We start from the raw sequence: 11,452 nt of genomic DNA on the forward strand, positions 1-11,452 counted from the left end.
ACATGGGTTTAATGTCCTGGCTTAGGAAAAAAAATTTGTTCCTATGTCTAGTTGCCTTGTAGCGATAGACTTAGGGCCTGTTCAGTTCAGCTTAATTTCAGTTCACCTCCAATCAGTTCAGTTCAGTTCAGGTCCTAATTTCCTTCTCTCATAAAATATTTATTTCAGCTCTATTTAGTTCAGTTCAGGTCCTAATTTCCTTCTCTTATAAAATAATTATTTCAGCTCTATTTAATTCAGTTCAGCTCCAATCAGTTCACTTCAGTTCAGGTCCTAATTTTCTTCTCTCATAAAATATTTATTTCAGCTCTATTTAGTTCAATTCAGCTCCAATCAGTTTAGTTCCTAATTTACTTCTCTCAGAAAATCTTTATTTCAGCTCTATTTAGTTTAGTTCAGCTCCATTCAGTTCAGTTCAGCTCAGCTCAATTCAATAGATGTGAACAGGCCTTTAGTTTAGCGTTTAAGAGGAAAGGACTACTTTTTAGAGGGTACTTGTTTTAGAGGGTACTTGTTCATAAAACATCTACATAAGTAACAAACATAACATGAAAAGTCAAACTATTTATTACCCAAAAGAAAGTCAAACTAACTACTAACATGGAATAATAAGGCCTAATATACCGGACATTATTGCTAAACACAGCACACTGTACATATAAAGAACATGCTCTATATGACTAAATCTATATACATTATTTTTTTAATACTATATCCATGTTTTTTTTAGTAGTAGTAAAAGAACATGCATAAGTCTTTTTTATTTTCCATAAAAAAAAAAGAACATGCGCTATTGAAGGAAGCAATGCAACTTGTCTGAGGTCTACTTTTGACAATTTTTTTTTTTTTTTTTTTTTTTTTTTTTTTTTTGTGTAAAATCTTTGTAACTTATTTATAAAGCAATTCAACTTGACATCGATAATACCACATGCACCAACACTATAATATACTCTGTAAGTGCGGATGATTGAAGCAAATATATATACTATGATATGATAATTGTATAAGTTGTAACATGATTTGGGATCTAAATCGCATTTTTCAGCCTTATGTGTGCGCAAGTGATGTAGATCTTCATCACGTTTTCACATCTTAAGAATCCTATACATACCTAAGCTACTAGCTGTTGAAAATGTAATTTGTACACCATACTCGATATATCCCATTTTTAATTCTTTATATGGCTTGTATAATGATCAACTTCGTTAAGATCTAAAAATAGCATCTAATATCTAAAGGTTGAGTAAGTAATCTGAGAATAACCCGACATCTAATATGAAAAATAGAGCAACATTGAATAAACATTTTTTTTTTCTATACTTAAGTTGTTTACTAATCCATTTTGTAATTTGATTGATATAATCATAATATTACTAATGTAACCGATCATATGACCATATTGGTAATCAAATATTCGATATACAATGCAGTTTAAGATTTCGAGGTATCAAAACCTTATCGATTTGATTCATAGTTATCAATTTTATTGTAAAATGGGTTATTGTATAGTCCGTACCCATCAATTTAACAACGATAGAGATTCTGGTATTAGATTCATACAAAGCCCTACCTAACACTCAAGAACAAAACCAAGTGTTATTAGGACTCCTTAAAGGGTTACACCTACACCCAACAAATAAAAATGACCATCAACTTTTTCAAAAATATCCCTTAAAAAATGGAATAAGCATAACTTCCACCTTGAGTAATTTCCATTTTGCATCAAATTAAATAAATCTCCTTTTTATTTTCACCTTTTTTTCTTACTTAAATGCGCCTCTTTCTCTCTCCTCTTCCAATTTCTACACTCAACCCCAGCTCCTTCACTATAGATCATCTCCATTAAATTCAAACCCACAAAACCCCAAATTAATAATATAAATTCGGCAGTTGTTTTAACGCTCTTCTTCACAATTTCAGTGCCACCTTCAATTTCATTAATTAGGGTTCCAAATTCCCAGAAAAACCCAACACATTGATAATTTTTATCAAATTTGGAGGAGAAAATTGATTAATTGCAATCTTTGTTGATTTGGGTTTTGAAAGATGGGTGTTGGGAGCACTAACCAACCCTCCGTTGAATCTGGGTTGGTTAATGCTACCACAATGAATGGTAATGTAAATGTTAACATTAATATTAATGGTAATACAAATGATCCCAATTTCATGAAGCTTCAAAAACATCATATTTCTTGCTGGAGATCTCAGAGAAAGCCATTATCATGGTCGTTAATTTGTGGGATCATGTTATTTGCTCTTGGTTTAATCTCTTTGTTTACTGGGCATGTTGTTTCTGATCTTGAGTACTACTCTCAGCGTTTAATTAAGCCTCACTTGATCACCAAATGGGTAATTTCTCTCTCAAAATTCTGTGTTAATTTTTCAAAAAAAATTCTGGGTTTTTGAATTTTTTGCCTTATACCCTAATTTTGGTTCATGGGTTTTAAATGATAATTTGGAATTTTGGAAGATTGAATCAATGTAATGCTTAGCTGCTTTGTAAAATTTGGTTTACCTTTTCTGTTTCTGCGGTTAAGTTTGTTTTTTTCTTCAATTTAGCTAAATTTTATTTTGTTGCTTCTGAATTCTGAATTTTGGGTTTTAGTTTGGTGAATATATACTGAATTTACTTTTTATGGCGATTAAAGTTGAATTTATTACCCAAATAAGTCTTTCCTTGTTTAGAACTTATTTGGCCAAGCATTCAATACAATCGAAATTGAGATTTTCTTTGCTCCAATTTAGATATGTAAAATAAATAATTTTATTCGCTTATTATTATTATTTTATTATTTTTTGTTTGTTGGGTGGGGGGGGGGGGGGGGGGGGAAGAAGGGGTGGGGGTTGGGTGGGTGGGCAACTGGGAGTATTGTGAATAAGATATTTTACAATGATTGAATATATTCTGGAGTTACCTGAGTTTGATGATCCATTTTCGTGGTTTTTCCGTTTCTCTCTTGCTAGAGATTCTTTTATGTTTGATTATGGAGAGTAAGCACATTGATTGATTAGGTTCTGGTGGGTTAAGCAATGTGTGGTAGTGTGCATGCAAAAATGGGTTTGATAGCGTAACGTAGCTTTTAAACGCCCTAGACGAAATCTCTTCCTTCATTTAGTTGGTGAGCTGATTCCAATTGAAGCAAAATAGGAGAGAGTGATGTAGTCTGAGTGTCCTTGAGACTTACTTCTTTTTTAGCCTATCCACAATGTGCATGTCTTTTCCAGTGTTCAGCCACTGATCTACATCTAAACTTGTTTTTTTTCTTACCATGGACGACTCAATCTAGCTTTGCAAGGGATTGTGAGTAATTATTTTGCTGTGTTTTCGAGGCAATGTATGTACAAGTTTATTTAGCATTTTAGCTTATGAAAAATTCTTATCAAGGGGATAGGTGTATAGTATTGTTTAATATAGCCTTTGCAAGAGTTAAGACTGATATGTACAAGTTTATAATGCAAACCTCTTGTGCTTTGTTCTGTAGGCTGCAAGCATTCATGAACCAATTAACATATGGAAATCAAAATATATGGATGCTTACTATGGATGCAGTAGAAGAGGCCGGCATTTTCGTTGTAAGTTATAATCATTTCCCAAGTAAATTTGAATTGATTTAGCTTCTAGAGACTTGCAGAATGTTCACTCTATAAGCTGTCATTTTATTTACATTTTTTGCAAACATGTACTCCATATTATGGTTTTGAACTAACTGGAGGAGCATATTGGTTATTCCTGCATTTATTCTGCTCCTTTTCTCTGCCTCTTGTTTTCTATGTTTGTTGCAAATGATGGCAATCCCCAAATATTTGCTTTCTTTTGTGAAATCTATTCATTAAGTTTGTGTCTTTGCTATGAAATACTCACTGGTTATGGTGATTTCACCATGCGTGCAGTTTAGATTAGCTGACACCTCTGTTTGTCTTACCTTTCATATCTGGTATAAGCCTCACATATATCTACATATCTAAGCTTTTCTTTTGGCAGTTGGCAATGCAGATTTCTGCTTCAATAATCTGGCTGAGTTGGTTTTTTATGTATTACGATTATTAGGGATGCAATTTCACTAAGATTCTCTATTCTTGAGAACTTTGTAATGACATTTTTAAAGTAATGCTCCATATATTTTTCAATGATAATAAGAAAAAGAGGATGTTGGAAAAATATCTTTTGGTTAATTAAAGCCTTGCCCTTCTGTTTGTGGATTGCCAACTTTAGCTGTTTGATTCCTTCCCTATCAATTTTCATCTTCAAATACCTCTATGGACTTGGATTATTGTGAGTTTTCTTCAACATGCTATCTCACATAGACCCCAAGTTAAATCTGAAATCGTATGAATTTTTTATTACGAGTTAAGTTCGGGTTTGAACATTAATGTACCTCCTCTAATACTGCCTGGTTTGATGCAGCTGCTATCCCACAGCGATTTTCAAATGGGTATCTGCTTATCGCTACCAGTGGAGGGCTGAATCAGCAGAGAACTGGGGTAAGTTGAGGTCTTTCATGCTTTACTCTTCATGTTTCTGTATGTACTGTGTAGGATATTGATTATACTCATTTATATTTCCTATTATGGTCATTCTCCTCCTATTGGGATTTATAGTCTTATTTTTGTACAGATAACAGATGCTGTAGTTGTGGCTAGAATACTTAATGCTACTCTGGTTGTTCCCTCATTGGACCACAATTCCTATTGGAAAGATGATAGGTATGTGGGATTTTTTTTTTTTAACTAAATAAAATGAAGCTTGTGTCTCTCAATACTAATGTGACCATTAATTAATTGCCTCATGTCTATAATCCTCCCATGTGCAGTGACTTTGCAGACATTTTTGATGTTGATTGGTTCATATCTTCTCTAGCGAAGGATGTGAAAATTGTGAAAAGAGTTCCAGATAAAATCATGAGATCCATGGAAAAGCCCCCCTATACGATGCGAGTGCCTAGGAAGTCAACCCCTGAAGATTATATAGAGCTAGTCTTGCCAATACTTATGAGGCGACGTGTAAGAAAACTTCTTCTATCTTCTGATCCCTGCATGGTTTCAAATCATATTTCCATTATAGCTGAAATGATAACAATATATTGAATGAACATTTTTGATGATTTGAAAGTTTCTTTGTTTCCTTGCTTTTTAGCTATAAGGGTAGCCTAGTAATATGTATAATATGTGCAGGTTGTTCAGCTGTACAAGTTTGACTACAGGCTAGCAAACGATCTTGATCCAGAGCTTCAGAAGTTGCGTTGCCGAGTAAATTATCATGCACTGAGATTTACCAAACCAATACAGGAACGTGGTTCGAAAGTCGTGTTGAAAATGCGTGAGATGGCTAATCGATTTATTGCAGTTCATTTGAGGTTTGTTTGATTTGTAATAAAACGTTCATAAATGGAAATGAGGCTCTGTATGTTTGTGTAAGCTCCTTGGAATCTCTTGAATCTGCTGGTAAAACTAATCCCTCCATTAAAATAAATCTCACTGCTAGAGAAGGTCCCTAATAGCTGCTCATTTCTTCCAAAGAAAGATTTCACACTTAATAATCTTTTGCTTAACTCATGATTTTTGGGAAGAAAAAGACTTTTTTTGCTACTTCTAAGCAGCCTTTGGTTTTTATTGATTGATATTAGTCATTACTGTCTGGATAGGGTAAAGTTGAGTTCATGCTTTGCTAGTTTGCTGTGCTTAATTGTTTGTGTTCTATCCTTTATGGCCATAAATAAATGCTTACATCAGTGACATCTTGTCAGCTTCTGCTAATTAAATTAATTGTGAACTTAGATCGAGATGATGCTATTTTCTGCTACCAATATTCAATAATCCAACATGTGCAGGTTTGAACCTGATATGCTTGCATTTTCTGGGTGCTACTATGGTGGAGGTGAAAAGGAAATAAATGAACTTCGCGAAATCAGAAAAAGATGGGACACATTACCTGTGAGATTTCTTTCTTTCTTATTGCTTTCAACTTTACCATATTCATTCCTTGTTGTTGTCCTTATTATCACGTACTTGGGTGGTAACCCCTACTATTAAGTTTTTCTAGTACCTATAGATTTCAAATGGTCAGTTACCAACTGTTACATATGAACAAAAGGCAACACTGGTTTTTTCACATACAGTTATTGAATTATGCTTTGAAGTGATTCCAATTTTGCTTCCATGGGCATCAAACCCAGTTTTAATTCCTAAAAACCCTGTCCTCGATCTCCTATATGGTGTGGTGTGATTCTGTCCATCAACATATCTTCTTTAGTAAAGAGAAAATTAAGAAAGAAGCATGATTAAGAATTACTTATATAATTGCATTGGAGTTCATTTAGTGCATATACATCTTGCAGTTTCTGCAATTTGATACACTACTCATCTATGACTGTGTGTTCGTTATTGGCAGTCAGTGTAAAACCCTTTTTTATGTCAAGGTTTTGTGACCAGCATATAATCTGTAAAACCTGATGCATCTTGCATAGGTAACTTATTTGCTCATTAAGTTTTGTGAAGCATCACACCACTGATAATTGGTCTTAAGTGTTGGCTATGATTTCTTCTTGCTTCCTCTCCTTAATATGTTTCTTTATTTTAAAATTCAGAAAGAAATAGTTGTGGTAGTTTTTTTATGGCTTCCTGTGATGATTCAAGGTACTTGACTTTGTCACAAATTTTGGTGATCTATGAATTCAGGAGTTCATCATCTTAGTGAAACTAACTGATGCTAGTAGAACCAAGTGACCATATGTCATGCCTTGTTATAAGCATTACCTGGTCAACTTACTTAGAATGTGGATATTGTTCTTTCTTGTCATTAAAATTGAATTATGACTTTTCTGTCTTGGCCATAAACCTGACTTATAATTCTAATCTACTTCTTGCTGTTTGTTAGGATTTGAGCCCTCTTGAAGAGCGTAAAAGAGGAAAATGTCCACTTACTCCTGAAGAAGTTGGTGTAATGCTGCGAGCACTTGGCTATAAGAATGACACCTACCTTTATGTGGCGTCTGGCGAAATATATGGTGGGGAGGCAACTCTACAACCTCTTAGGGAACTTTTTCCTAACTTTTACACAAAGGAGATCCTTGCTGGCGAGGAGCTGAATTCACTTGTGCCTTTCTCTTCTCGTCTTGCTGCCATTGACTACATAGTATGTGATGAGAGTGATGTATTTGTGACCAACAACAATGGGAATATGGCAAAGATACTAGCAGGTCGCAGGTAAGATTCAAACTTTCCAACTTATAGGGTAAACAAAAATCTTGAGCTTTTCTGAAATCTTTTGACGGAGGTTTTTTTGTTTTGTGATTTGCTAAGAGTTTAAAATGCTGATAGTGTTGACAGCAGATGCTTGTAAGAAAATTCTTAAGGCTTATAGTATGCTTGTAAACTTCTCCCTCTGTATCTTTTCTATCATTAGGTTTCGGATTTTATGCGGGTATTAATAAAAATGCTTTGGGAGTAGCTAAAATGGGAATATTTGTTTTGGAGTAGGTAAATATTTTGGTAAATGGGAGTATTTGCTTTGGGATTAGGTAAATATTTTTTTTGGCAAATGGGAATAGTTGTTTTGGGGTTATGTAATTAGTTTGGTATATGAGAATAGTTGCATTGGAAGTAGGTAAATATGAGGTGAGCGTGTAAGAATATTTTTGGAAGTAGAAGCGTAACCAAAGAAAGGAAATGCTCAAAATAGAAACGTAGCCATAGAAAAGAAACATAGGGAGCACTTCGCTTTGTGAAATGGGCTTGGGGAATAGAAAATCTTTTGAGCTCCAAGAAACAACACCCTAATAATCAGTTGGCGCAGCCTGGGAGGTTGTATTTCCTTAATAATCATGACTTGTGGAAATATATTTGTAAAAGAACTAGGAAAACACCACTTTGAAACTGATGTTAGGAAAAGTTCTAAAAGTAATAACTGGACAATTTAAGCTCTCAAAGTAATAACAGAATATAAAGGAAAAGTAATATGTAAGAGAATATAAAAGGTAGGAGAAAGAGGGGGGGGGGGGGGGGGGGTATGACATATAAGAACTTTGGACATGGACACTCACATAGGCTAGGAATTGTATAGGCAGTTGAACAAACTTAATCGTCCAATTATATATCATTTCCAGGTACTTGGCCATCCAATTCAAAAGCTACTTATTTGCCTTCAAGCAGTTGTGTGGAGTGTGGACTCTTGTTTCACAATATGTGCATTATAGTTTCCCTTTATGTAACTAAGGTTACCCTGAATATTTGTGGAATATTAACTTAAATGCATATACTGCATCCTTTTGACTGTACTTTGCTTAGTGGTTGACTGACATAGAACTAATGTTTTCTTGATTGCACTAATAAAGGTTTTTCTTGACCTTGCAAATAGAATGTTTTCTTGGCATGGCATCATGTTATTGTTCATAAGTTGCGTGCTATTATTTAAAGGAAAAATTGGCCGCAACAACACCAACTATGATAAAGGTGCGTGTAGCAGCACAACCTTTTAAGGATGCAGTCTACAGCACAAACTATGTAATTCGGTGTACATATTAGCATAAATGACACTAATGAACTAAGGTTCCATGGAAAAAAAGTGGAATCTTTATTATTTTATATAATTGTTTAAATATTATTTAAACTAATATGATTTTCCATCATACTTGACTAAATTAGACTTACCTTCTATTTATTTTTTTCATTTAAGCATTTCTTAACCTCCACCATTTTATTAAGCGGATTCCTTCAAAAAAAAAAAAAATTGTGCTATTATTTTCCTTTGTTCGCTTCTCCAACTACTTTTTCTAATATCGATCTCACATGATTGACTTAGTTTCCTTTCCCTTTCCATTTAGTTAAATATTAAATCCGTTTAAAAAAAAAAAAAAGTTAAATACTAAATTGATAAATAAATAAATAAATAAATCATTTCAATACCTTTATTCTACAAGATTTCAAGATACATAGATAACTTTCTAATACCAAACCCCAAGAAATGATTTTAAATACTTAATTCAAAAAATAATTTTAGAATTGGATTTTAGGATATGCCAAATTGATTTTCTTGTTTTTGATGTACAACACTTAAATTGTGGAGGTTGAGAGAGAATAATTTAAAGGGAAAAAATTAATTATAATGGTAGAGGAAACTAAGTCAATCATCACATGAGATGTAAAAAAAAGTAATTGAAGAAACAAACAATAGAAAATAATGGCGAAAACTTTTTGAAACAATTCAATTTAATGGTTTACTTAATTACATGTGATGGAAAATTAAGTGGAATACTGGAATTAATCAAAAATATATTTAAACAAAAAAGCATTAAAAATATTTAAGATTTCACTTTCAGAAGAAACCTAAATTTTGCCAATGTCATTTATGTTGTTATGTGCACCCTATTGCATAGTTTGTGATGTTGAGTGCACCCTCGAAAGGTTGTGCTGCTACACGCACCTTTGTCATAGTTGGTGTTGTTGCGGCCAATTTTTCCTTATTTAAAAGAATGTTTGTTGTCTATTAGAATTTTATTGTGATTACATATAGAAACAGCATAGTCATTGACATCTGTTGCTGAAGTAGTTTCAGTGGAAATGAAACTTTATAAATATTAAAATGTTATGAAGTCTTTCTATGAATATGTCTATTTGATAATCTCTTTATTATCGAGTATGTTCATATGTTGAATTGGTGTATATTGAGCTCTTGTAATTTCTGCCAATTTAAGCTTCAATCCTTTTCACTGTGCATGCTGTTGCTGACTTGCACTTCACGCTCTAATTGGCAGATACTTTAAATGAGTAGTTCCTAAAAAATAAATCAATAGATAGGCTGTTCTAAATGTATGTAGTGTTTCCAAACATGATTCTGTTAAGCTAATATATGAGCATCAATACTGGTTTAGCAAATACCCTGGATAAAGAAGGTCAGAGAAAAGCTGTATAATGTAGATAGGGTAAGAATATTTGTGTATGGAATTTTTTTTTTTTTAAGAAAATAAAAACCACTTGTTTGAGCAATTTCACCTTGTAGAATATGTCTAAATCCTCTGTTTGCTAGTTCAACTTTTGGTATGCAACTTTTCATGCAGTAAACTTGTTTTTAAACCCTCAAAGACCTTATTTCTGGCAATCTAATTTCTTATTCAGGAGGTATATGGGCCACAAGAGGACAATTAAACCAAATGCAAAAAGGCTTAGCGCTTTATTCATGTCAAGGGACACGATGGATTGGCGTACATTTGCTAAAAAGGTCAAATCAGCTCAGAGGGGATTCATGGGTGAACCCGATGAAATGAAGCCAGGAAGGGGTGAATTTCATGAATTTCCAGCCGCTTGCATATGCAGAAGGCGAAGTAGGAGACCTACTAACAACACTAGTGAAGAACTTGACATTTCTGAGAGTGAGAGGTGGCGAAGATCAAACAACACAGCTATTACAGAACGGTTGGGGTCTTCAGAAGATGATGAATTTTTGCCTAGATTGTGATTATGTTTAATTTTCATCACGCGCCTCAAGGTGATATCATGATAGATTCAATTTCCTTTGAGTGGATATTGGTCAACAAAATTCAAGCTAGATTGATGTAAATATCAGGTAGAACACTCTGATGACCTCCAATTGTTTATAAATGTTTTTTGCAGCTTATGTAGCTAGATCTGAAACTGATTTTTTATGTGTGATTAGATCCAAGATGTGTGACCTAGCATTAGGCCTTTCTCTCAGTTTGACATACTCGTTGCTAAAGCAACATTTTGTACCGATGTGTTCATTCTTCATTCTTTTAATCCATGGTTAGTTGAATTACAAACTTATTGGTCATTTCTCTTCAAATACGAACGAAAAGTTTATTTCATCAGCAACCGACCTTCATACTCAATGTTGTCACAGTAGGATCATTTGGTAGCTTTTAGACAACCCTAGAACTCTAGAAGAGAGAACAAGCTCATCATACAAACCTTGTATCACTCCTAACCTTTCAAGGCTTAGCTTTACTGCTTTAGCTTACATGTTTTTCTCACTTCATCAAACCAAGGCAGATGCATTGTTTGGCAACAAATATATTAACCACACCTCGGTCAAGTAGTCATATGGTTTGTACACAAACAAGTAAAATCTGTTGTTAATACGTAGTACGGAGTACTTTTAATTAGGTCAAAAGTAACCATAGATTTCAAATTTTACTGATTATAGAACTAATGTGAAATTTACGTTAATAAGGATAATTATTTGCATACTTCAGTTCAACCAATTATCATCAACCAGCTGTTTAGCGCAAAATTAGCACTATCATAATGTATACTTCGTATCATGCAATATACAACCGCAAGTCCAGCCCTTATTTACCATACCATATCTTATACTCGTACTTACTTACCATACCATATCTTATACTCGTACAAAGTATATAATTTAGGCATAATTAACCCACCACATCAGCCTTATTATAGGACTACTCATTCTCGAAGACATAAAGCTTCAAATCCACAA

At 33.7% G+C, this 11,452-nt stretch overlaps 1 protein-coding gene across 1 annotated transcript; it reads left to right on the top strand.

Annotated features, from left to right (window-relative positions):
• The first annotated feature begins 1,753 nt into the window (after nucleotides 1-1,753).
• LOC145567820 (O-fucosyltransferase 29-like) lies at nucleotides 1,754-10,609 on the top strand. Its single transcript, XM_081627211.1, has 9 exons — nucleotides 1,754-2,349; nucleotides 3,483-3,573; nucleotides 4,406-4,482; nucleotides 4,616-4,704; nucleotides 4,812-5,001; nucleotides 5,173-5,354; nucleotides 5,829-5,931; nucleotides 6,875-7,203; nucleotides 10,111-10,609. Exons 1-9 carry the CDS (start codon nucleotides 2,047-2,049, stop codon nucleotides 10,448-10,450), a joined length of 1,704 nt encoding a protein of 567 aa, XP_081483337.1. The 5' UTR covers nucleotides 1,754-2,046; the 3' UTR covers nucleotides 10,451-10,609.
• The last annotated feature ends 843 nt before the right edge of the window (nucleotides 10,610-11,452 follow it).

The sequence above is a fragment of the Chenopodium album genome, chromosome 11 (genome assembly GCF_948465745.1).
Source record: "Chenopodium album chromosome 11, dcCheAlbu1.1, whole genome shotgun sequence".
Classification (NCBI taxonomy): domain Eukaryota; kingdom Viridiplantae; phylum Streptophyta; class Magnoliopsida; order Caryophyllales; family Amaranthaceae; genus Chenopodium; species Chenopodium album.

What these genes read in the sequence shown, in the direction of transcription:
- LOC145567820 (XM_081627211.1), top strand. Translation starts at nt 2,047, where the DNA reads ATGGGTGTTGGGAGCACTAACCAACCCTCCGTTGAATCTGGGTTGGTT. An exon ending in TGAATCAGCAGAGAACTGGG is followed by an intron (nt 4,483 to 4,615) that starts GTAAGTTGAGGT and finishes ATTTTTGTACAG; the next exon opens with ATAACAGATGCTGTAGTTGT. An exon ending in CAATACTTATGAGGCGACGT is followed by an intron (nt 5,002 to 5,172) that starts GTAAGAAAACTT and finishes TAATATGTGCAG; the next exon opens with GTTGTTCAGCTGTACAAGTT.